Source organism: Acinonyx jubatus, chromosome D3 (assembly GCF_027475565.1).
Source record: "Acinonyx jubatus isolate Ajub_Pintada_27869175 chromosome D3, VMU_Ajub_asm_v1.0, whole genome shotgun sequence".
Lineage (NCBI taxonomy): Eukaryota > Metazoa > Chordata > Mammalia > Carnivora > Felidae > Acinonyx > Acinonyx jubatus.
This window is the reverse complement of record NC_069392.1, coordinates 27,124,298-27,150,528: the sequence shown is the minus strand read 5'-3', so window position 1 is coordinate 27,150,528 and position 26,231 is coordinate 27,124,298. Positions and strand designations below refer to the sequence as shown.

The following is a 26,231-nucleotide window of genomic DNA, read 5'->3' as shown; positions in this document are numbered from 1 at the left end:
TCATTAAACGCAAACAGTATGGGTATTAAAATCCATTTAAAAACTTCAAATTTAAAATATTTCATAACTAACACTGCTGCCACGAATGCTTTTTATAGAAAGCCTGCGCAGGAGAGCACCGTTAGCATCACCGAAAAAAAAATTTAACAAAGTCGAGGAAAACGGGAGAGGGAAGATCATTATTTCGGCGTTCGGCACACATGCCGAGGCGAACCCCTTTCAAGACCGCGGCCAACACCACCGTCGACAAGCCTCTGAAGGAATTCCTGGTTTTACAATCGGATGTCAAAAAGAAGGCCCTGATGCTAGCAAACTGGGAGGTGGAAGGGGATGAGGGACCGCTTCCGTTCCCTTCCCGGAGATCCTGGCTCTAAACTCCGCGCTGCGCCCGGGTCTGGGGGTCCCCGGGTGCTGGCCTCCGCCCCCTACGCCCCTCCCTGCGACAATCGAAGGCCGGCCCGCGAACCGCCGCGAGCAACACCCAAACCTCGACAGTCTCCCGGGCCCCGCCTGAGGCCCCCGGCGCAGCGACCACAGTGAAATCATGGATTGGGGTCGCAGCGGCGCCGGAGGCCGGGGCGCGGACGAGGCCGCGGCTGCGTCCGCTGCGTCCCCAGGCAGTGGGGTGGGCGGGCGTGGCCCGGCCTGCGAGCGGGCGTGGACACTCACCACACCATGCCGTAGGCGCCCTCGCCGATATACGAGAGGTTGGTGTAGCGCGGCCCCACGTCGAACACCTGCCCGCGGACCATCTCCGGGCCCGCGCCCGCCGCCGCCGCCGCCGCCATGTTGGCTGCCGGGCCGCTGCCGCCGCCGCCTCCGCCGCGAAAGGCTCGACGTTCCGCGGCCGCCGCTCGGCTCACGCCGCGCCTCTCGGAGGGACCGCGCCGCTGCGAGTGCAGCTGCCGACGCTAACCGGGAAAGAGCAAGGAGGGAACCGTTTAGGAGAGCTACAGAGCCTACGGCCACTCGGACCGACTGCCTGCCTGACTGACGGGCGGGCCGGCGGGCGGAGGGAGGGGCGAGCGCCGAGGAGGGCGCCGGGGCGGAGCAAAGAAACGTGTACGAGGATTGGCTCTCCCCGCCTCGGGGCGGGGCTGCAATGGCCAGCGGAAGCGGCGAGGTCTGGGCGGAGCACTGCGGCGGCGGCAGAGTCACCGCCCTGCGTGGTCACGTGCGTTCGCGGGGGAGTTGGCGCGGGAGGCGGCTCTGGAGCAGCAAAAGGACACCGAGGCGTCAGGTTGGGGTGTATATCGCTGAGCCGGAGACACTGTCAGGGAAGGGAAAGCCCCGGAGCGGGGTACTGACTGAGTCAGGGAACGACCTAGGACAGCGCATGAGGGACGCCAGCGCACCACACACCGGCCACAGGCCTGCAGCAGGCCTGCGCCAGTCAGTGGCCCGCACACAAACTTAGAAGCCTTGAGACAAGGACAGAAACCGAAAGGCTTGACCGAAACCACAAAAGACATTTGAATACTGAGAAAGTGTGAAACACAAAGGTGGAGACTGAAGTGAGAGATTTCGGATACGCTAATCAGACAGGTTCGTTCAACCAATGTTTGTTGAACATCTATATTATTCTGGGCATCAACATTCTAGAGGGAGATGATAAGAAAGAAAGAAAAGAGAGGTAAAAAAAAATACTCAAGTTGTAATAAGTACTATGAAGAAATATAAAGCAGGGTAAAGTGTTAGAAGGTAGTGGAGAAAGACATTGAGATTCAGGGACTGAGGCCCAGATAGGTACAGATCGACACAAGCTTAGGACATACTGAAACAAATGCAAGGATGGAAACGCTAAAACCCAAACATTAAGATGTAGAGAAAACGAGACAAACAAACTGAAACCTTGGAAGTACTCACAAGCACCAGAGGCTGAAAAATAAATATCAGAATCCTAAAGCAAGTGAAAACCAAGAATAGCTAAGACAATGAAACAAATGATGCAGCCACTGCTTCAGAGCCATTTCCCAGGCCATCTGTGGAGAGGGAGGGAGTAAGGATGTAAGATCCTGCATCCCAGTTGTCCAACACTGATCTTGAAAGCCTTCAACTCATGACTTCTACACATCAGCAAATTTCAATTAGTCTCAAAAGTGAATAGGCAAACTCTTTAAAAACCTTGTAGGGAAGTAAATATGTGGCACATGAGATAAGAAATGAAGTGCCAGAGGGGCGCCTGGATGGCTCCATTGGTTGAGTGACCAGCTCAGGTCATGATCTCTCCGTTTTTGAGTTCTAGCCCCGCATTGGGCTCGCTGCTATCAGCACAGAGCCCACTTGGAATCCTCTGTCCCCCTTTCTCTCTGCCCCTCCCCTGTTCGCTCGCTCTCTCTCTCAAAAATAAACATTAAAAAAGAAAGAAATAAAGTGCTGGAGCCAAAACTTACTCCTTGAAACATACTTAGTCCACTAAGCAGAACACAGTTTTAGAATACACCTCACTTTTATTCTTTATTAAGAAAAGATTGTATCTTTTAAAGAACAGGCCAGTACGGGCTCCTGGGTAGCTCAGTCGGTTAAGCAGCTGACTCTTGATTTCAGCTCATGTCGTGATCTCATTGTTGTGAGATCAAGCCCTGCATTAGGCTCTGTGCTGATGGCAAAGAGCCTGCTTGGGATTCTCTCCCTCTCTCTCTCTCTCCGTGCCTCCCACTGTCTCTCTCTCGCTCACTCTCAAAATAAACTTAAAAAAATAAGAATAAATAATTAACATTAAAAAATATTATTTAAAGAACAGGCCAAGATAAATGGAGTGTACTGTGAAATGAAAACCGTAGTAACTGAAGTAAAATTCAATAGTGCAGTAAAAAAGCAGATTTGACAATGCAAAAGAACAAATCATCAATACAGAAGATAAATGTGAGAAAAATTCAAAGTGATGGAATTCTTTAAGAAAAAATGAGTAGGAGAACATCAAGCTATAGGCATTGCTCAAGAGAAGACAGAGAAAATCAATTACAGGCAATAATTTAAATTCTAATAAAACTTTCCTTAGTTCTGAAAACATCTGAGGTGCAGGTGGAAAACTGAGGGAATTCACTGGGATCCAGAAAAATTAAGCATAAATCAATTTCAAGATGTAATCTGGAAAAATTAGTAAATCTCAGAGATAAAGAACAAATACAGTCTCCAATAAGGAAAAAAAATTATTTATTAAAAAAAAAAACACTTGTTGGAGTGCCTGGGTGGCTTAGTCAGTTAAGTGTCCAACTCTTGATTTCAGCTCAGGTCATTATCTCATGGTTCATGGGGTTGAGCCCCAAGTCAGGCTCCATGGTGACAGTGTGGAGCCTGCTTGGGATTCTCTCTCCTTCTCCCTCTGTTTCTGTCCTGTTCGCCTGCCCTCTCTCTTTGTCAAAATAAATAAATAAACATTAAAAAAAAAACACTTTTTTTTTTCAGATTCCTCCTTTGTAATAATCAAATGCAAAAGGAAGATGGAAAAGATTGACAGCACTCTGAGGAGGTAAATTGTAACCTTCCTTGGATGGTTTTATTCCCTCCAATCCTGAGTTCCTCCCAGCTCCTAAACCATTACTCAGAATCTCTTTCCTGAACTCCAGGTCAGCTTGTCTATCTACATAACCTATACCTACCTATACAACCTATACCTACGTACACAACCTACGCAACCTACATAACACTATATGACATCCCCACAGATGCTTCACCTCCACATGTCCGAATTGCTGATAGCTAGAGCAGGAGTTCTGCACTCAGAGTGCTAGAGGGTTTCAGTTTTGCTGCTCCACTTACTACCTGCATGACCTTGGCCTCAGTTTCCTCACTCTTGAAGTGAAGATCATAATAGTACCTACCTCATAAGTTTGTTTTTTGTACAGAATAAGACAACATATGTAAAGAGCCTGGCACATAGCAAGTACTCAATAAATGTTATCTTTTATTATTATCTGCTCCACCCAAACCTGTTCCTCCTCTTGTATCTGTGGATAGCATCACCACCTGGATACTCAAACTGGAATTTTGAGTATGATCCTTACCAACTCCTTACCATTTTCCCTTGTTGCCAACTCTCACCTCCCCCACTCCCTGCATTGAACCAGTCACAAACTTCTGTAAATTCTGTTTCTTTAACATTTCTGAAATCCTGGGGCAGCTGGCTGGCTCAGTTGGTGGAACATGCAACTCTTGATTTCAAGATTGTAAGTTTGAGCCCCATTTTGGGCATAAAGTTTACTTAAAAATAAAATCTTTAAAAAAGTTTTTAATTACAGTCCTAAAATCCTTGTTACTCGAAGTATGGTGTCCAAACGAGCAGTGTCAGCATTGTGTGGGAGTTTGTTAGGAATGTGGCATCTCAGGCCCCCACCCAGACATACTGAATCCAGATCTGTATTTTAACAAGATCCCCAGGTGGTTTGTGTGCATATTAAACTTTGAAAAGCACTATTTATTTTTTATTGAGGTATAATCAACATATGACATTACATTACTTTCAGATGTACAATATAATGATTCAATATGTGTAAATATTGTGAAATGATCACCATAAGTCTAGCTAGCATCCGCCAATCACACAGAGTTACACAGTTTTGAAAAGCACTGTTTTAAACATATCTACCTCATCCCCACTGCCATTCTGCTACTGATCAACTCTCTCACCTAGAGGACCGCAGTAACCTTAATCCTTCTGCTTTCAGTGTGGCCCATCTCCAGTTGCTTCTCCTTGTACCCAGATCAATCTTCCCATAACAAATTTGACCATGTCTTTTCCCTTCTTAAAGCAATTCAGGGGCTCCCTATGGCACTCTTTTGTCTTCTATTCATACCACATACCTATCTCTCGCCCTGTGACATGTTCTCTCTTCACTCTTCCAGCATTGGTGGACGTTTTAAAGCCACCACACTATCATGGCCACTAATTTTTTTCCAGAGAACTTCTCTTGCTTGGTTCCATGGGTGCTAAATAACCTTATGATTAGAGTTTGGCTTCACTTGTGGTTTTCAGCAGGGAAAGTTCACTAACCAGAAGACAGCCCTGTTCAGGTCCTTTGGCAATTACTATTTATCCTAAGATGGGAATTACATATACATCAGTCTCTGCTGAGTCAAGTTAGCATGAGTCAGGCCCAAAGGGAACAACCATCTAGCTACACTGACAGCAACAAATATTTGGAAACACAAAGCAGAGAACTAGGTTCTGGAACACTATGAGACCATGTGAAACCACTATCTAAGCATAAAACCCTGCTTAGATGGGCAACTGGCCACCTGGATGTCTTCCTTATTATCCTTCTAGAGTGGTGACAGTTCATAGATCTGTAAAATCTTCGAAAACAATGGACATCTTCTGTTTTAAGTCCTCCTTCTGTAAGCAATAACCCAATTTTTCTTTGGCAAACTGACTGTTGTATGTTCTTAAGTGGTTTGGAGCACTGGCCCCACCCCCATGTCATAAGTAAGCATGTGACCCAGTCAGTGTCACAGACACTGGTTCAAAGGATGGGCATGTTACCTGATACAGGCCAATGAAACTTGGCCCAGACTTTTATAGGAACAATCAGAAAAAGAGTGCTCCCTTTCTGCTGGCGTTCTAGGGGAGTGAGTATGAGTTGGGGCAAAACATGCCATGATGTGAGAAATGCCCTCTGAGAATGAAGGCAGGATAGGGAAAGCAGAGTCCAGATATAGAGACAATTTCCTGATGACACATTTTGAGGCCGAAATCAGCTGAATCTGGACTTTACAGGTTCATGAGCCAATATATTCTCTTTTTTAGTAAAGTCAGTTTGAGGTAGGTTTCTGTCTCTTGAAACCACAAGAGTTTCTGACTAATACACTACCCAACTAACTCCCTTTTCTGCAAAAATTGCTCAGAATTGTATAATAAGCCACCAAGACATGAATCAGAAACTCATGAATGATTAAATGAGGGAAAAGAACTGGCAATAAGCCTTGAAACTAGCTAAAGATAGAGAGATAACTGAACAAAAACACCACTCAGTAGAGACTGTTTGATGCTGATAAGTTGAAATGATTGTTGTTGCTATGGTAACAAACAAAAAGCAAAAGAAAAAAGTGAGAAAAAGGATTTTTTAAAATTGGATTTTTAACCTTAGATTAATGCAGTGAAAAACCAGAAAGGAAGAAAGAGGGCAGAAAAAGCCAGGCATTAAGTCTTTGTTTTACATAAAATGAAGACAAAAGTTATTTTTAAAAATAGTATAATTTCATATGTTTTTTCATTGTAGGAAGCTTTATGTCTATTGTATAAACTATTACAAGAGAAAAAAGGGAAAATGTAATTCACGCAGCAAAAATCAAGAGCCTTGTACCAAGAAGCGTACCAGACACTTTGTCACGTTGTAAATGGAAAAGAAACAGCAAGGAATCATAAAAAATGACATCAAGGCAAAGAAAAGAAAAGAAAAATTAAATTATTGGGACTACACCAATAAAAAGCTTTTGCACAGCGAAGGAAACTATCAATAAAACAAAAAGGCATCCTACCTAGTGGGAGAAGATATTTACAAATGATATATCCAATAAGGAGTTAATATCCAAAATATAAGAACTTATATAACTCAACATCAATATAATAATAGTAATAATAATAATAATAATAATAATAATCTGATTTAAAAATGGGCAGAGGACGTGAACAAACATTTTTCTAAAGAAGACATACAGATGGCCAACAGACACATGAAAAGATACTCAACATCACTAATCATCAGGGAAATGCAAATCAAAACTACAATAAGATAATTACCTTACATCCATCAGAATGGCTAAAATAAAGAACACAAGAAATAACAAGCATTGCCAAGGATGTAGAGAAAAAGGAAACTTTGTTGGGAATGCAAATTGGTGCAGCAATGATGGAAACACTATAGAGGTTCTTCAAAAAATTAAAAAGAGGTGTGCCTACCTGGCTCAGTTGGTACAGCATGTGACTCCTGACCTTGAGGTTATGGGTTTGAGCCCCATGTTGGGTATAGAGATCACTTAAAAATAAAATCTTGGGCCACCTGTGTGGCTCAGTCAGTTAAGCATCCGACTCTTGATTTTGGCTTAGGTTATGATCTCATGTTTCGTGGGTTCAAGCCCTGCATTGGGCTTTGTGCTGACAGCATTGGAGCCTGGTTAAGATTCTCTGTCTCCCTCTCTCTGTCCCTCCCCTGCTTGCATAAATGCTCCCCCTCTTTCTCTCTAAAAAATAAATAAACATTTAAAAGTAGTAAAAATAAAATCTTTAGTAGCACCGGGGTGACTCAGTCAGTTGAGTGTCCAACTCTTGATGTTGTCTCAGGTCACAATCCCAAGGTTGTGGGATCGAGCCCTGCATTGGGCTCTGTATTGAGTATGGAGCCTGCTTAAGACTCTTTCTCTCTCTCTTTCTCTCTCTCTCTCTCTCTCTCTCTCTCTCTCCCTCTTGCCCTCTCCCCCACTCATACACACTCTCTCTAAAAAATTAAAAATTAAAAAAATCAATAAAATCAATAAATAAAATATTTTTAAAAATAAAGAGAGGGTGCCTGGGTGGCTCAGTCAGTTAAGCGTCCGACTTTGGCTCAGGTCATGATTTCATGGTTTGTGGGTTCGAGCCCTGTGTCTGTGCTGACAGCTCAGAGCCTGGGGCTGCTTCAGATTCTGTGTCTCATTCTCTCTCTGCCCCTCTCCTGCTCATGCTGTCTCTCAAAAATAAGTAAACATTAAAAATGTTTTTTAATTAAAAAGAGAATTACCATATAGTTCAGTAATTCCACTACTGAGTATTTACCCAAAGAAAATGAAAACACTAATTTGAAAAGATACATGCACTCCTCTGTTTATTGCAGCATTATTTGCAATAACTAAGATATGGAACCTGAGTGTCCTTCCACAGATGAATGATTTAAAAAGATGTGGTATATATACAATGGAATATTCAGCCATAAAAATGAAATAAAATTTATCATTTGTAGCAACATGATAGACCTAGAGGATATAATGCTAAGTGAAGTAAGTCAGTCACTCACATGTGGAATTTAAGAACCAAAACAAATGAATTAAGAAAGAAAAAAAGAGGCCAAAAAACAGACTCTTAAATACGGAGAACGAACTGTACCAGAGGGGAGGGGGTTGGGGGGATGAGTGAAGTAGATACAGGGGATTAACAGTACATTTATCTTATTGAGCACTGAGAACTGTATAGAATTATTGAATAATTATATTGTACACCTGAAACTAATATAACAGTGTTAATTTTACTTGAATAAAAAAATTCTTTTAATTAAAAAAATTTTTTTAATGTTTATTTTTTGAGAGAGAGACAGAGTGTAAGTGAGGAAGGGGCAGAAAGAGAGGGAGACACAGAATCTGAAGCCAGCTCCAGGCTCTGAGCTGTCAGCACAGAACCTGATGTGGGACCTGAACTCACGAACCATGAGATCATGACCTGAGCCGAAGTCAGACAATTAACTGACTGAACCACCTAGGTGCCCCCAAAAGTTTTTAATTTTTTAAATCACTAAAGACAGAATTTTACCACAGAATGAAAAGAAAAAAAAAAACATCAAAGCACCAGAATATTAGATGATGGAAGTTAGACTAGTAATGAATAAGGCAAATGTAAATAAATAGGAAAAATGTAAATAGGAAAATCTCAGATCAGATCAAAAGACAAACTCTGAATATGTACTGTTGTTAAAAAAACAAGGTGCCAAAATATGCATATAGTATAAAAAGGCATTGTGAAACCAAATGTACCAAAAAACATTGCAATGTAAAACAGGAAACAAGTCTTTAGAAATACACGTAATAGAAACTCAGTTATAGTAAACTATATTACACACCATTATCAGACTATGATATATAAAATAAAAATAAATATTAATTCAACAACAGAATTAATAAGTCATAAAAAATACAGGTTGAATTCTACACCTGCATGAAATACAAAAAAGTATCCTACACTGGGCCACAAGAGGTTTTATAAGTTCAGATAAGCAAATATTGTTCAGGTCAATCCTAAACAAATCCTCTGATCACAGCACAACTTAAATTTCAAAATCTCCAACCAGTGGGAAATTAACAAACCTTCTACTAAATAATGTTTCAGTGAGGGAAGAAATATGATCACAGTCACAGGGTCAAGAAAATTATGAAAATAAGATGGCTACTACTGAAATCTTGGAGGGCAGTCTAATATTAGGCTGAAGGCTGGGCTGGCCATTGGCAGCACTATTATATAACATCACTCTGGCCCAAATAGAGCAGCATTTTTCATCTCCTTTTCCTTAAATTTCAGTGTCCTCTGCTTGCCAGATAGAAGCTTTAAGCTGTAGGTTCAGAAAACTTTGAATCAAACAGAGCCAGGATTAGGTTTGTGAGTTACCTAGGGTGCCATATTTAAGGAGGTAATCATTCCCAAGGTCAGCAGCAGCATCTGAGAGAGGGCACCTCCTTAAGTGTTGCATCCTGGGTGTCTCAATTGCCTCACCCCAGACCTGGCCCTACCAACCCAAATTGGTATAAACATTAAGGACTCGTACTTCCTCACCTAACAGGAATCCCACAGGTAAGATTCTTGCTTCTCTTCTCTGCCCTTTTCTAGCCTCTGCCCAATTCTGTGCATTGGCATCATCCTCAGGCAGACAGGGAGATGGCTGTAGCATTTCCAGACTGCATAAGGTGCTACACTATTCAAGGGCAGGAAGGAATTGTGTCTTTGCAGTCTCCTTCTTATGAGTGAGGAAACCACCTAGCCACTCAGTGGGCTTCTGCTCATGCCTCATTGACAGGTGGGGTCATGTGTCTGCCACACCTAATCATCATCAAGAAGAAAGAAGCCATGAGTGCCTTAGGCCAATCAAGGTTTACCCTTGGAACCTAGGAGAAGGTGACTCTTCCCTAGTCACATGGGGAATGGTAGACACCCAATCAAATCAGGGCTGCAGTACTCAGAAAGAAAGAGGAGGGCACCTGGGTAGCTGAGTTGGTTAAGCATCTGGCAGCTCTTGATTTCTTCACTGGGGTCATGATGACAGTTTGTGGGATTGAGCCTTGCAACAGGCTCTGTGTTCACGACACTGAGCCTCTTTGGGATTCTCTTTCTCCCACATCTCTCTGCCCCTCCCCTGCTCCTAAGTGCGAGCACACTCTTTCTCTCTTTCTCAAAATAAATAAAAAATAAATTTAAAAAAAGATTAAAAAAAGAAGGGATAGGCCACCAAAAGGGCTGTCACATGACATATTCCTCCCAGATAGCCATTATCTTCACCCAAGTCTCCCCGTCTAGCCCAAATCACACACACCAGTTCTACGTTCAAGCATACAGCCCCTCATTACAAATCTCTCCTTGAACTTCCCACCTGCCCACTATGTCTTTCCAGCTCACTCAAAAGCTTTCTCAGTTCCCCAAACCAAAAGTAAACACCTTCCTCAACCTCATTCTTTTTTTTTTTTTTTTCATGAGAGAGAGAGACAGAGCACAAGTGGGGGAGGGTCAAAGAGAGAAGGAGACACAGAATCCAAAGTAGGCTCCAGGCTCTGAGCAAGCTGTCAGCACAGAGCCCGATGTGGGGCTTGAACCCACGAACCATGAGATCATGACCTGAGCCAAAGTCAGACTCTCAACCAACTGAGCCACCCAGGTGCTCCTCAACCTCATTCTTTACCACCCCTAACATCCAACTGATACCCAAATCCTCCTCATTGGACTGCCTAAATATTGCTTGTTTTTTTAAAACAACCTTTTTTTTTAGATTTACAGAAAAATTGCAAAGATAGTACAGAGTTCCCAATACCCCACACTGAGTTTCTCCTATTAGTAACTTCTTGTATTAGTATGGTACATTTGGTACAATTAATGAACTAGTATTGATACACTGTTATTAACTAAAGTCCATAGTGTATTAAGATATCCTTAATTTTTACCTAAGGTCTTTTTTCTGTTCCAAGATCTCACATTACATTTATTCATTGTGTAGTTGTGATGGTTTCTCAGACTTTCCATGTTTTTGATGACCTTGACAGTTTTGAGGAGGTCAAGTATTTTGTAGACTATCCCGCAACTGGGATTTGCCTAATGGTTTTCTTATCATACCTCTGGCTATGTGCATTTTGGGGAGGAAGACCACAAGAGTTAAAGTGCCATTTTCTTTTTTTTTCTTTTTTTTTTTAAACTTTTTTTTAACGTTTATTTATTTTTGAGACAGAGAGAGAGACAGAGCATGAACGGGGAAGGGGCAGAGAGAGAGGGAGACACAGAATCGGAAGCAGGCTCCAGGCTCTGAGCCATCAGCCCAGAGCCCGACGCGGGGCTCGAACTCATGGACCACGAGATCATGACCTGAGCTGAAGTCGGACACTTAACCGACTGAGCCACCCAGGCGCCCCTAAAGTGCCATTTTCATCACAATATCGAGGCTATATGCTACCAACATGACATCACTGTTGGTGTTTACTTTGATCACCTGGCTGAGTTAGTGTTTGTCAGATTTCTCCCCTATAAAGTGATTATTTTTTTCTCCCTTTCCCAGACTGTGCACTGGAAAGAAGTCACTATGCCCAGCTAATACTTAAGGAGTGGGGAGTTATGCTTCATCTCCTTGTAGATGGAATTTTTCTGCATGGGAGAGTCATCTCAACATTCTTTGACTTTTATAATTTGAAATAACTTCAAGCTTAGAAGTTACAAGAACAGTATAAGAATTTCCATATCCCCAGGGTGCCTGGGTAGCTCAGTTGGTTAAGTGTCCAACTTTGGCTCAGGTCATGATCTCACAGTTCATGAGTTTGAGCCCTGCATCAGGCTCTGTGATGACACCTCAGAGCCTGGAGCCTGCTTCGCAATTCTGTGTCTCCCTCTCTCTATGCACATCCCCCACTCACACTCTGACTCTCTCTCTCAAAAACAAATAAACGTTAAAAAAAAAAAGAACTTCCATATCCCTTTTTTTCTCCTCTCTCCATATATATATATATATATATATATATATATATATATACATATATATAATTTATGCATATAATAATATATGTATATATTAATATAGAGATATAATTATACTTTAAACATTATATATAATATGTAATATATATAATTATTGCCATAGTTCTTTCATGGACCATTTGAGAGACAGTTAAAGAGTTGATGACCTCATCATCCCTAAATACCTCTGAGTGTATTTCCCCAAACAAGAAAGCTCCTACATAGCCACAGTACACTCATCTGAATCAGGAACTCAACGCCAATACGGGCATCCAGTCCTGACTCTATTCAGATTGTACCAACCAACATCTCTTATTTTTCTGGTCTAAGATTCAATTCAGGATCATAAGTTGCGTTTAGTTGTTATGCCTTTTTTGTTTTCAGTATATAACAGTTCCTTGGTCTTTCTCTACCATTCACGACCATGTGTTTTTGTTTTGTTTGTATGTTTAGGGAATATTTTTTAATTTTATCTTTTAACATACAGCAAAATTGACTTTTAAAATATACAGCTCTATGGATTTTTAATACATATATAGATTTGTGTATCTACCACCACCATAAAGCTATGGAACCCTTCCATTAACCCCCTAATAAACTCACTTGTGCTATCCCTTTATAGTGAAACTCCCCCTTCCCTAACCCTCACAACCTACTGATCTATTTTCCTTCACTGTAGTTTCATCTTTTTGAGAATGCCATTTAAATGGAATCATAAAATATGTAACCTTTTCCAAATGATTTCTTTCATTTGGCATAATGCCTTTGAAATTCATCTAAATTGCTGTATCAATAGTTTGTTCATTTTGTAGTATTCCATCCCACTGTGTAGATGTACCACTGTTTATTTATCTGCTCACCAGTTGAAGGACATTTTTTCCCCCTAGTTTTGTGTGATTATGAATAGAGCTACTATAAATACTTGTATATAGGTTTTTGTGTGAATATAAGTTTTCATTTCCTTGGAGTAAATGCACAACAGCGGAATTGCTGTGTCATATGGTAAGCGTATATTTAACTTTATAAGAAACTGCCAAATTGTTTTCCAGAATGACCATGTTTTACATTCCCACCAGCAATATATGAAAGTGCTAGTAACTATATTCTTGCCAGCACATGATATAGTCAATATTTTTTATTTTCCCTATTTTAATAGGTATATAGTAGTATATTTTATGTTTTATTCTGTAAGTTTTATAGTTTTACATTTCACATTTAGATCTATGGTCCATTTTGAGTTAAGTTTGGCATAATGTGTGAGGCTTATATTGAAGTTTTTTTGTTTGTTTTGCCTATGGAGGTTCAATTTTTCCAATACCATTGTGGAAAGGACTGTCCTTTTTCCACTAAATTGCCTTTGCAGCTTTGTCAAAAATCAATTGGCAAAAGGTAACACTAAAGAAGATAGCAGAGTAGGGAGTTTCAGGATTCCATCTATTTACAGAAACAATTAAAGTGGCAGAACTGCCTGAAGCAACTATTTTGGAACTGGAGTCTAACAGAACGCTTGCAGTAAAAAGGAGAGAGGTTGACAAGGAGGCTGGTAAATTTCAATTTCAGTTTTTCACGTGATAGCAGATGCCATGCCAATCCCTCATCCTGGTAGCAGGCAGCTGCAGGGACTGAGTCTGTATAACTGGCACAGTCTTTTGGACCCAAGGTGATCAACCACATAATCCCCCAAAAACTGTGATTGTGGGTTTTGATTGCTAATTGCTGCTTTTGATTGCTGAGAGGAGCTCAGAGGTTGGCCATTGTTTCAACCCCCACAGGCTGCCAACTGTGAGAGTATTTAAAGAGATAGGACCTACTTGGGGCGCCTGGGTGGTTCAGTTTGTTATGCATTCGACTTTTGATTTTGGCTCAGGTCATGATCTCATGGTTTGTGAGATTGAGCCCTGCATCTGGCTCTGTACTGACAGCATGGTTTCTCTCTCTCCCTCTCTCTGCTTCTCCCCCGCTCACATGTGCGTGCTCTCACAAAAATAAATAAATGAACATTAAAAAAAAGAGAGAGAGAGAAATGGGACCTATTTATTTTTCCTCTTTTAGGAGCAAGACATTTATTGAAATTTCACCATATTATTAGCTGACCTTAGAAACAATGAAAGAGAAACTTCAGTGAATACCACAAGGAATACACACTTTGCAAAAATAGTTCGGAAAAGTCATAAAAGGATGGCTCCAGCCATCAACTAGAAAAACCAAAAAACTCTAAAGAGTAAGAGAATTAGATCTCCAGAATTACCACCAAACAGTACTCAGAATGACCAGTTCTAGATAAAAAGTTACAAAACATACAAAGAAACAGGAAAATGGCTCATTCACAGAAAAAAAGTAATTTGACAGAACTCATCCCAAAGGAAGTCCAAACATTGGAATTATAAGTCAAAGATTTTAGTATTAAATTAAATTAAATATAAAAAGAGAGAAAGTATGAGCAGGGGAGAGGGCAGAGGGAGAGAGAGAATCTTAAGCAGGCTCCATGCTCAGTGTGTAGCCCGGCAGGGTGCCATCCATGACCCTGTGATCATGACTTAAGCCAAAACCAAGAGTCAGATGCTCAACTGACTGAGCCACCCAGATGCCCCTAAGTCCAAGATTTTATTAAAAAATTTTTTTCATGTTTATTTCTTTCTGAGGGAGAGAGAGAAAATGCACCAGTGGGGGAGGGGCAGAGAGAGAGGTGGACAGAGGATCTGAAGCAGGCTCCACGCTGACAGCAGAGAGCCCAATGCAGGGCTCAAACTCAGGAACTGTGAGGTCATGAACTAAGTTGGATGCTTAATCGACTGAGCCAACCAGGAACCCCTAAGTCAAAGATTTTATTTATTTTTTTTTTAATTTTTTTTCAACGTTTATTTATTTTTGGGACAGAGAGAGACAGAGCATGACGGGGGAGGGGCAGAGAGAGAGGGAGACACAGAATCGGAAACAGGCTCCAGGCTCTGAGCCATCAGCCCAGAGCCTGACGCGGGGCTCGAACCCACGGACCGCGAGATCGTGACCTGGCTGAAGTCGCATACTTAACCGACTGCGCCACCCAGGCGCCCCATAAGTCAAAGATTTTAAATCAGCTGTCTTAAATATGTTCAATGAGCTAAAGGGAACCATGGAAAAGAACAAAAGGAAATTGGGAAAATTACATCTGAACAAAATGTCAATATCAATAAAGAGATAGAAATTATAAAAGTTGGCTCAGTTGGAAGAGCATGCAACTCTTGAACTCGGGGTTGTGAGTCTGAGCCCCATGCTGGGTGTACAGATTACTTAAAAAAATAAATAAACTTTAAAAAAATTATTAAAAAGTTTCCAAACAGAAATTCTGGAACTGTAAATTACAATGATTCAGGAACAGACTTGGGCAGGTGGAAGAAAGGATCAGTGAAAATGAGGAGAAGACGTTTGAAATTATCTAGTCTGAGAAACAGTAAGAAAAAAGAATGAAGAAACATAACAGGCTTAGAGACTTGTGGGATACCATCAAGCATACTAACATATGCATTATAGGAATTCAAGGAGGAAAATAGAGAGAAAGGGTCAGAAAAAATATTTGAGAGATAATTACTTAAAACTTCCCAAATCTGATGAAAGACATGAATATATACATCCAAGAAGCTCCATGAATTCCGAGCAGGGTAAATTCAAAGGGTTTCACACTGAGACACATTACAGTCAAACTGTGGAAACTCAAAGATTAAAAAACAAGAAAAAATTTTTTAAAAAACCCCCTTTTTTTTTGAAAGCAGGAAGAAGTGATGCATCATGTACAAAAGTTTCTTAAAAGATTAATGGCTCATTTCTCATCAGAAATCATGCAGGCCAGAAGGCCATGGAAGGACAAATTTAAAACCTTGAATGAAAAATACTGTCAGCTAAGGGGCACCTGGAGTTAAGCATCCAACTACAGCTCAGGTCATGATCTCACAGTTTGTAGACTTGAGCCCCGCGTCAGGCTCTGTGCTGACAACTCGGAGCCTGGAGCCTCTTCAGATTCTGTGTCTCCCTCTCTATCTGCCCCGCCCCTGCTTGCGCTCTGTCTCTCTCTCAAAAATAAATAAACATTAAAAAAAAGAAAAGAAAAATTCTGTCAGCTAAGAATTCTATATCCAGCAAAATTATCCTTAAAGAATAAGGAGAAATTGAGGTATTTCCAGATAAACAACAACTGAGGGAGTTCATTACCAGTAGACCTACCCTGCAAGAAATGGTAGATGGAGTCCTTAAGGCTGAAATGAAAAGACATTAGATAGTTACTTGAAGACATATGAAAAAAAATTTAGAACACTAATAAAAGTAATTTCATAAGCAAATATAAAAGCCAATATTGTACTTTTGCCCCGGCAGCAGAGAGCCCAATGTGGGACTTGAACTCATGGGCCATGGAATCATGACCTGAGCTGAAATCAGATGCTGAGCTGACTGAGCCACCCAGACCCTCCTAAATGAATAAACTTTTTTTTTAAAGCACTTCAACAAACTAGGAGTAGAAGAAACCTCAATATAATAAAAGCCATGTATTAACCCATGGCTACTTCATACTTAATGCTGAAAGACTAAAAGCTTTGTTTTTTCCTAAAATCAAAAACAATACCAGGATGTGAGCTTCCAACACTTCATTCAACATACTATTGGAAGTTTCTGGCCAGAGTTCTCACAAGAAAAATAAAAGGGGCACATGGGTAGCTCAGTTGGTTAAGCAACCCACCCCAGCTCAGGTCATGATCTCATGGTTCGTGGGTTCGAACCCCACATCGGGTTCTGTGCTGACAGTTAAGAGCCTAGAGACTGCTTTGGATTCTGTGTCTCCCTCTCTCTGTGCCCCTCCCCCACTCACACTCTTTCTCTCACTTTGAAAAATAAACATTTAAAAAGTTTGAAAAAAGAAAAAAAATAAAAAGCAATCCAAATTGAAAAGGAAAGAAGAAAATTATTTCTGTTTGCACATGGCATGATCTTATAAGTACAAGACCCTAAAGATTCTACAAAATACTGTTAGAACTGGGGTGCCTGGGTGGCTCAATTGGTTGAGCATCCAACTTTGGCTCAGGTCACAATCTCACAGTTTGTGGGTTGGGCCCCATGTTGGGCTCTGTATTGACAGTTCTTAGCCTGGCATGTACTTCAGATTCTGTGTGTGTGTGTGTGTGTGTGTGTGTGTGTGTGTGTCTGTCCCTCCCCTGCTGTGCTCTGTCTCTCAAAAATAAATAAAAAATTTTTTTAAATAAGAAAAAGAGTGTTCGAACCAATAAACAAATTGAGTACAGTTGCAGGATACAAAACCAACACACACAAATCAATTGCACATTTATACAAAAACAATGAATGATTCAAAAAGAAAATTAAGAAAACAACTCCATCTATAATAGCATCAGATAGTATAAAATACTTAGGAAAAACTTAACCAAGGAGACCAAAGGTTTGTATGCTGGAAACTATGAAACATTGCTGCAAGAAATTAAAGAAGACAAATAAGTGGAAAGACATCCTATGTTCATGGATTGGAAGACAATATTGTTAAGATGTCATTGCTACCCAAAATGATATACTGATTCAACGCAATCCCCATCAAAATTCCAATGATGTCTTTTGCAGAAATAGATAAATCCATCCTAAAATTCATATGGAATTCCAAGGTACCTCAATAGTCAAAACAATCTTGAAAATGAAAAAAATTGTATGACTCACACATCCTAATTTTTTTTTTTTTTTTTTTTTTTAGAGAGAGAGAGAGACAGTGCATGTATGATCAGGGAAGGAGCAGAGAGAAAGGGAGAGAGAGAGAAATTCACAAGCAGGCTCCATGCTCAACACAGAGCCCAACTAGGGGCTCAATCTCACAACTGTGAGATCTTGACCTGAGCTGAAATCAAGAGTCAGACGCTCAACCAACTGAGCCACCCAGGCACCCCCTCACACATCCTGATTTTAAAGCTTACTAAAGGGGCGCCTGGGTGGCTCAGTCGTTTAACTGTCCAACTTTGGCTCAGGTCGTGATCTCTCAGTTCGTGAGTTAGAGCCTCACATCAGGCTCTGTGCTGTCAGCACGGAGCCTGCTTTGAATCCTCTGTCCCCCTCTCTCTTTGCCCTCCCCCACTCGTTCTCTCTCTCTCTGTCTAAATAAATAAATAAATAAACTTAAAAAAACTTATTACAAAGCTACAGTAATCAAAACAACATAAACACATACTGGCATAAAGACATATACTGACATACAGACACACATAGCAGCTGCTTTAAAGTCTTTGTCAGACAATTCCAACATCTGTGTCATATCAGTGTTGACATCTATTGATTGTCTCTTGCCAGGTGAATTGAGATTTTCCTGGCTCTCTGTAGGCTGAGTAATACATGTTCATTGTTATAAAATCATTGGATTGTATCCATTTTGAATATTATGTCATGGGACTTTGTGTTCTGTCTAAATCCTATGAGAATGTTGATATTTTTGTTTAAATAGGCAATTGACTTGCTTGAATTCAGGCTGCAAGTTTTATCCAGTGTTCCATGGGTTGTGGTTTGGTGTCAGTTCCATTTGCAAAGCCTTTGAAGTGCTTTTCAGCTCTGTCTTCCAGATGTACCATCCAGTGGCCGGTTTGGAACCTGGGTGGTGTCTGTCCTAATTTACTTTTCAAAAGCTATGGTGTGCTGTTTAGAGTCAGACCCATATAGTTAATAAACAACTTTGCAATCTTCCTGGTCCTTTCTAGTTCCTTGGGGTTCCCCTTTGTGGTCTTCTGGCCAGAAAGGTATGGCTGTATTTCCCCCATTTTGCCACATTCTCCCATGACTGGTCCCATATCTGGAGCCAAGTATTGGAGGAGAGAGAGAGAGAGAGAGAGGCCCACCCTTTTGGGAATCACAGCCTCTCTGGTCAGAGGTGAATGTTCTCCTCACTCAGAATTTTAGGCTCCCGAAGTGGCCCCCGTTGCCACTGCTGTTTCTGCTGCTGCCACCACCAGCACAAAATTGTTTAGGGGGTGAGAAAAGAAAGTGCAGAAAAAAGAAAAAAAGAAAAATGGGATCTTCCTGTATTTCTCTCCATGTTTAGAGTCCCCCTTCCCACTCCTCTAGCCAGAGAAAATGAGCTCCTCCTGAAGCTCTCTCATTCATGCTATACGCATTTCCAGGTTTCAGACTGCATTGACTCTAAACTGGGGGATACTTGAGGGGGAAAAGGAGAAAATTCACTAGTCGTTCAGTAATACTTTGAATTCTGGCATTCTTCCCCAGTGTGCCCATTATTGTTTACTTTTTTGCTCCAGGTTTTTTTTTTTTAATATTTATTATTTTTGAGAGAGAGAGAATGAGCGGGGGAGAAGCAGAGGGAGGGAGACACAGAATCTGAAGTAGGTTCCAGGCTCTGAGCTGTCAGCACAAAGCCCCACGCAGGGCTCGAATTCACGAGCTGTGAGATCATGACCTGAGCTGAAGTCGGGCACTTAACCAACCGAGCCACCCAGGCACCCCTCTTTCCAAGTTTGATATCTGCATTCAGTGGGAGAGATAGGGTGGAGTGTGTTGATTCCCTCTCATCTGGCACATTTCATTCTGTAGGATGTCCTCAACCCAGGCATGCATTATGACTCTGGTTGGTCCTAGGCACTTTTGCATTTGTGGGTTCCTTCCTGCATAAAAAAGTTAAAATATACTTTATATTGCTTTGGTATAAAGTTGAATATAATGCAGACTGGATTCATACTATTGACATTTTTCCTTCTGATTTCAAAATAAATTAAGATTAAAATATTTTTGTGAGTCTCTAAAAATATCATGGATAAATTGATGCTGTCTCAATCTGAGTCTGTTCAAAGTTTCCTTGAGACTAGCCCCAGGACATGTTAGAGTACTGCTGAAATGATACTGTGTTGTTCTCAGCATATCATGATGATGACTGGATCATCGTGGGAACCTTGATCGGTCATAGGAACCATGGTTCCATTGTCAGATTGCTGTCTGCCAGGTTTCTCCTCCATAAAGCTACCATTTTCTTCTTTGTGCTGGATAAGTATTTTGTGAGGAGATATCTGAGACTATGCTAATTCTCCAGTTGTCTATATTTGCCTAATAAACTACCCCCAAATTTAGTGCCATTGCAAAGACCACTTTATCATGCTTATGGATTCTGTGGGTCAGGAATTCAGACAAGGCATGGTAGGTCTGGCTTATTTCTGCTCCTCCATGATCTGGGGCCTCAGCTGAAATGACTTGAACTGCTGGAAGTGTCTTAAATGGCTGCTGGCTGGAGGATCCACTTCCAAGATGGGCTGGGGTGACTGACAGGCTCACTGGAGATTATTGTCAGTGGAGTCACCAGTGTGTGGCTTCTTGTTGTGGCTTGGGCTTTTCATAGTATGACTGTGCGGTTCTGAGAGGCAGCGTTCCAAGAAAGAGTGCTCTAAGAGACAAGGATAAAAGTTGCCGGGTTCTTCTGGTCTGGCCTTAGAATTTACAGTGTCATTCCTGCCATGTTCTGTTGGTTGTGAGTGAAAATGCTCCAGCCAGACTCAGGGAGAGGGAAACTATTCACTTCTTGATGGGGGTGTGGCAGAAGAGCATGAAGGGTGGGAGATTTTGTTGACACCAATTTTAGTTTTGGGAAATACGCTCCATATTTTGCAATATTCTGTTCCTCATCAAACCTCGACCTACCAGCCTTAGAACATCCATGAAGTCTCCGGCCTGAATGAGTCCATCATTATGATGGTTTCTCTATTTCCATCACTCCCTCTACTTTTATTAGTTGGCTTTGTACTGTAAGGAAGAGCTTTTCCTTCTCCTTAATCAATATGACTCATAGATTCCTAGGTTATTCAGTGGGTTGTAGTTGGTTATTATCATGTTTATTTATTTGTTTGTTTGTTTATTTATAAAGGTTTATTTCTTTTGTTTTGAGACAAGGAGAGTGTGAGTGGGGGAGGGGCAGAGAGAGTGGGAGAGACTCCCAAGCAGGCTCCAAGCTCAGCATGGAGCCCAAATCGGGGCTGGATCCCACAACTGTGAGATCATGACCTGAGTCTAAATCAAGAGTTGGATGCTCAACTGACTGAGCCACCCAGGTGCCCCCTTATCATTTTTATTTTGATGCTCTAATTGTCCCAGACTTGGTGGGTGGGAGCCCCTTACTGTCCTTTTGACATGTCACTATTCTTTGAATACTTTATTTTCCAGTTGCCCCACTGACACTGGAATCAACTATTTCTTCAAGGAGTCCTTTTCTTTTTAAAAAATTTTAAATGTTTATTTATTTTTGAGAGAGAGAGAGCATGAGCCAGAGAGGGGCAGAGAGAGAAGGGGACAGAGGATCCAAAGCAGGCTCTGCATTAACAGCCTGATGTGGGGCTTGAACTCACAAACTGTGAGATCATGACCTAAGCTGAAGTCAGACGCTTAACTGACTGAGCCACCCAGGCACCCCAAGGGAGTCCTAATTCGTTTTGGTGAAGGATAATGTTTAGAAATCAAGATCTGGGTGCCTGATGTGCTTGTTGCTATCTAGGCCTTCTCAGCGGGCAGTGCTAGGGAAAAAGTATGCACACACAAACATATGTATTTGTATATCTATCCATCTATACATGCACACACATACATAAACACACACATATATACATATACGTACATATGCATATACAAATATATGTGTATATTATACAATATATAATACATATTTTTGTATATATGTATATATATATTTATATATACATATATATAATACATACACACACATACAGTTCACCCTGATAGCTCCAGTTCTTCAGGCCTGCCCCCTTTCCACATTTGTAATTCTCCTCCAACAGTGAGAAAAACCTGGCTCCCATTATCCTCAATATATTTGTTCAATCCCCTTGTGTGTAACTGATTTTCCAACCATACCAGCTGCCTCCTTGGCTTCCAGCCATGTTGCCATCTCCAAGGGAAAGGTAGGGAGAGGGAGGGAGGAGAGGGAAGAGGAGGAGGGTTTCAAGCACTTTGCAAGCCAGCCTTCCACTCCATCCCTACTTCCACTGCTTCAGTTGGTCCTGACCACTGTTGGTCTGGCCTCTCTGTGGCTAGTGGCCCTCAGTTTCTCCCTGCCTCAGCCTCTTCAGCCCATTCACTCTTTCTGGCTTCCAAGAGTTTCTTCCCTTTCTTTCTATTTTATGATTTTTTAAAATTACAAAAACATTTCACACTCATGTTTACGAATTCAAATAATGCAAAGCATGTAAAGCAAGGCATGAAGGTTTATAGCTACCCGCCTGCACTCCACCTCCAAGAGGTAACCAGACTTCTTTTCTGTGCTTATAAGAGCACACTCATGTTGGGGCACCTGGGTGGCTCAGTTGGTTAAGTGCCCGACTTAGGCTCATGTCATGGTCTCACAATTTGTGGGTTTGAGCCCCACATCGGGCTCTGTGCTGGCAGCTCAGAGCCTGGAGCCTGCTTCAGATTCTGTCTCTCTCTCTGCCCCTCCCCCTTCACACTCTCTCAAAAATGAATAAACGTTAAAAAAATGTTTAAAAGAGCACACTCATGTATATTTATACAGTTTTAAATATTGAAGTAGGATAGTTTGATATATTTTCATTGCTTGTTTTCTTGGTCTGAGCATAAGAAATCTTCCACAATCTTTTAAACTGACACATTGGAATCCATTAAAAGAATGTACAATAATTTATCCTTTTACCTACAGAGTATGTTTTTAAGGGTAACTTTTGAGGGTAACTATGTTTTTAAGGTATGTTTTAATTGGTGCCGAATGCCCTTCATAACCACTGCCCGTCTCCCTTGGAACCTGTTGGGCATCCGCAGGCAGGTTTTTGCGTGAGTTTGGTCAGGGGACGCTGGAATTTGGAAGAGGAAGAATTGAGTTCTGGGTGTTTACTCCTTAGCTCCTCGACAGGGTTGCACCAGGCTGGCCCTTCTCCTCACAGCTCCTGCAGGGGGCGCTCTCCACACAGCTCCTCCTCTCATCCCTCCAGGCCCAGAAAGGGCGACAGCCCCTGCGCTAGCTGGCGCCCCGCCGCCACTCTGTGCTTTCCGGTTTCCCCACACCTTTCCCACACTTTGGTAAATAATCCCTTTATCAAACTCAGATTGCCCTATTTACATGTGCAGTACGTTTGCACGCGGGGCAAGCACAGCATGGTCTCAAGGACCGTTTGCATCAACTCAGGCAGTTCCACCCACCACAGAGAGGTGGCTGAAATGTGAATGCAATTACTGCCCCGCCCCCACCCTCAGAGACAATTGAGGGCTTGTTACTACTGAAGAATAGAGAAACCTCCGTGCCGCACTGGAGGCCCCTAGTCCGCCAAGAATCTGCTCACACCACACCCTCTTCTCCTCCAGCCACACCGGGGTGGGGGTGGGAGCACAGGCCTCCTACTCTCCCACCCCTGCTGACTCTGTATTTATCTTCTAAATGAAGCAACCGGTCAGCTCTTGAGAGGAGAAATTTCGGTAAAGCATGTTTGAGAGTAATTACCAGCATACGCAGAATTCTAACAGATTTATTCTATTCTGACTCAGCTACATGGGCAGCTACACAGCGCGCTGTCTTTCTAACACACCACACCACACGCTATCCCGCAGTTTCCCTCGGCACAGCCACAGCAGGTGATGACCAGAGGTGGGGAGCCCGGTGCTGATTCTAGGAGAAGGCAACCTGAGTTCTGCTGCACACTGGCAATGACCTTGGGTTGGCTGCACTGAGCCTCTAGGCAGGGATGGCAAAGACCTTCAGGGCCTCAATTATAACTGAAGGAGGCATGCACAGCGTCCCAAGCTCAGGACCCTCAGGAAGTGCTAACTCCCTCCCCAGGTCCTCAAGGGCTTGCTCACTCAGGTTCCTTTTGGCTCTCCTGGCCCAGTGGTCATCTCTCAGCACAGACCATGGTCTAACCACCACTGTACCCTTGGCCACTGGCCTACTGAATGGTATTGATCACCAACACCTGTGGCCACTTTACAACTCCACCCACAGCCCTGATGCCCACTCTTCCCTTCCAGGGAGGCCTGCCTTCTCAGCTTTCTCCATTCCCCCAACCACACTGCCCCTGGGGAACCCAGAGTCTGGCCTGAGCCTTTTTCTTTTTATCAAGGTGGCACCCCAGAGAAAGGGCCTCTGTCCCCGGATCCTGGAAAGTCTAGACCAGTGGGCTCAGGAAGCACTTGTGAAGAAATGAACTGTTTTGGTGTCTTGAAGTAATATTAAATATATTTTTTTTCCAGGGCACCTGGGTGGCTTAGTCCGTTGAGTGTCCAACTCTTGATTTCGGCTCAGGTCATCATCTCACGGTTCATGGAATCGAGCCCTGTGTGGGATCAAGCTCCGAGTCAGGCTCTGCACTGTCAGTGCTTGGGATTCTCTTTCCCCCTCTCCCTATACCTCCCCCACTCTTGCTCAATCTCTCTCTCTGAAAATAAATTAAAAAAAATTTTAAAAACCTTTTTTTCCTTCTGATCTTAAAAGTAAAACATTCATGGGGCACCTGAGTGACTCAGTTGGTTAAGCGTCAGACTTCAGCTTAGGTCATGATCTCGTGGCTTGTGAGTTTGAGCCCCACATCGATCAGGCTCTGTGCTGACACCTCAGAGCCTGGAGCCTACTCCTAATTCTGGGTCTCCCTCTCTCTCTGACCCTCCCCCACTTGCACTCTGTCTCTCTCTCTGTCAAAAATAAATAAAGATTAAAAAAAATTTCTTTTAAGTAAAACATTCTTACCAAAAATTTGGAAAATACAAAAATAGTACTACAAAATCAAAATAGGAATCCAATCACCCAGAGGTAATTATGATTCCAATTGTGGTAGTTCCTTTGGGTCCTATTAATTAAGTAAGTAAGTAAGTAAGCTCTATGCGCAAAGCAGGGCTTGAACTCACAACCCGGAGATCAAGAGTTGCATGCTGTACTGACTGAGCTGTCCCTGGACCCTTTTCTATATGTGTGTAGAATATACACATTTCTTTGTATATTTATACAGTTATGTACATAGTTAGCACATACTTTCATATGCTTTGTATTTTGCTTTTGTCATTTTACATTTTTCTCAAGAGTTTCTCCTAATTTTCATATTTTTCTAATTATTTAAATTTCCTTTTTTTTTTCTTTCTGTTTAAGCCTCCTAAAATCCAGGAACAGCATTTCAAATGCTGAGTAAGATTGCACCCTATGAACAACTCCAGCTGGTGGAGATCTAGGCTGTGTTCCATCGTTGGCTACAGCAGCAGTGCCCTGGTAATTACATTACTCATTGTCCACGCCTACTTTTATACACAGTTATGCACCCAGACATCCAAGTGTTTGCTGTTGTCCCAGTTCAATCATTAATAGGGCCCTCGCTCACTCTCAGAGGTGTCACCTTGTGGATAATAGATTACATGGACCTCCTTACATGGCTCCCCTCAGAGCCACCAGAAGGGAGGAGGGGTTGGCAGGGTGGCAGGGAGGTGGGTGGAGGTGGTTCCTGGGTTCTGCTGTGGGCACCAGGGTGGAGGATGGTGACACCAATCCCTAAGATGAGGTGGAGCTTGTGGAGAGTGTGGTGAGTTTTGGACACACTGAGTCAGAAGTATCCAGGAGACTTTCCAGGACAGTGTCTAGGAGCAGCCCGAGACCCAGTCCTTGCCCACCAGTGGTCACTCGGCGCAGGTGGGGTGCACTGGCAATCCTGTATATGCTCTCCATGGATTGCTCAGCAGCTCAGTGGAAGGACACATGTGTTAGGGCACCAGTGAATGGGGGATGAGAAGGGACATCGAAGTTTCCAGCAATATATCATGACCTTCCCCTAAGCTTATCACACACAGGTCTCAGATGGTCAACACTGAAAGGCTTTGTTGTTATAAACTGTATGTCAGTCCAAAACAAGGGGGCACATGTTGACCCATCTCAGCTGGAGCTCTAGCTTGGTCAGATTTACTTTCCAACTTTGACCCTCTGCCTCTGTAACTCAGTGGCCCATTGGTGGGGAATCAATGATGGCCCACTCCCCTCGTTGACAGAAGAAAGATCTGGTGCCCAGAGAGAAGAGCGACCCCTGCAGGTGGGGTGTGGGGGATGCATCCTAGAACTCCAGGGGTGAGGTGAAAAGAGTAACCACTGATTCCACCATCTAAATCAATCCTCACTGCAACCCTAGGAGGGATCTGTCATCATCCCGATTTGCAGGCGAGGAAACAGAGGCTCAGAGAAGTGATGTTCCCTTGGTTGCAGAGACTGGCAGAGGCTGGCTTTGAACCAGGTCTCTGCTTTCTGCCCCTCTGCTTGCCCCTCTTGCTTCCAGAGGGAGGCTCCCTCACCTGT

General features: G+C 42.4%; 1 protein-coding gene and 1 long non-coding RNA gene across 2 annotated transcripts in view; one reads left to right on the top strand and one right to left on the bottom strand.

The window, feature by feature from the left end:
• The window catches only part of MAPK1 (mitogen-activated protein kinase 1), a 108,985-nt gene extending 107,968 nt beyond the window's left edge, over positions 1 to 1,017 (bottom strand). The window contains exon 1 of the mRNA XM_027049667.2: positions 670 to 1,017. Coding sequence (XP_026905468.1) covers positions 670 to 788 — 119 coding nt within the window. The 5' untranslated portion in view covers positions 789 to 1,017. The remainder of the gene's footprint in view (positions 1 to 669) is intronic.
• A 61-nt stretch (positions 1,018 to 1,078) lies between these two features.
• Positions 1,079 to 25,164, top strand: LOC128312401 (uncharacterized). Its single transcript, XR_008291696.1, has 3 exons — positions 1,079 to 1,545; positions 3,409 to 3,472; positions 25,047 to 25,164. It is a non-coding gene; the product is annotated as an uncharacterized LOC128312401 (long non-coding RNA).
• The last annotated feature ends 1,067 nt before the right edge of the window (positions 25,165 to 26,231 follow it).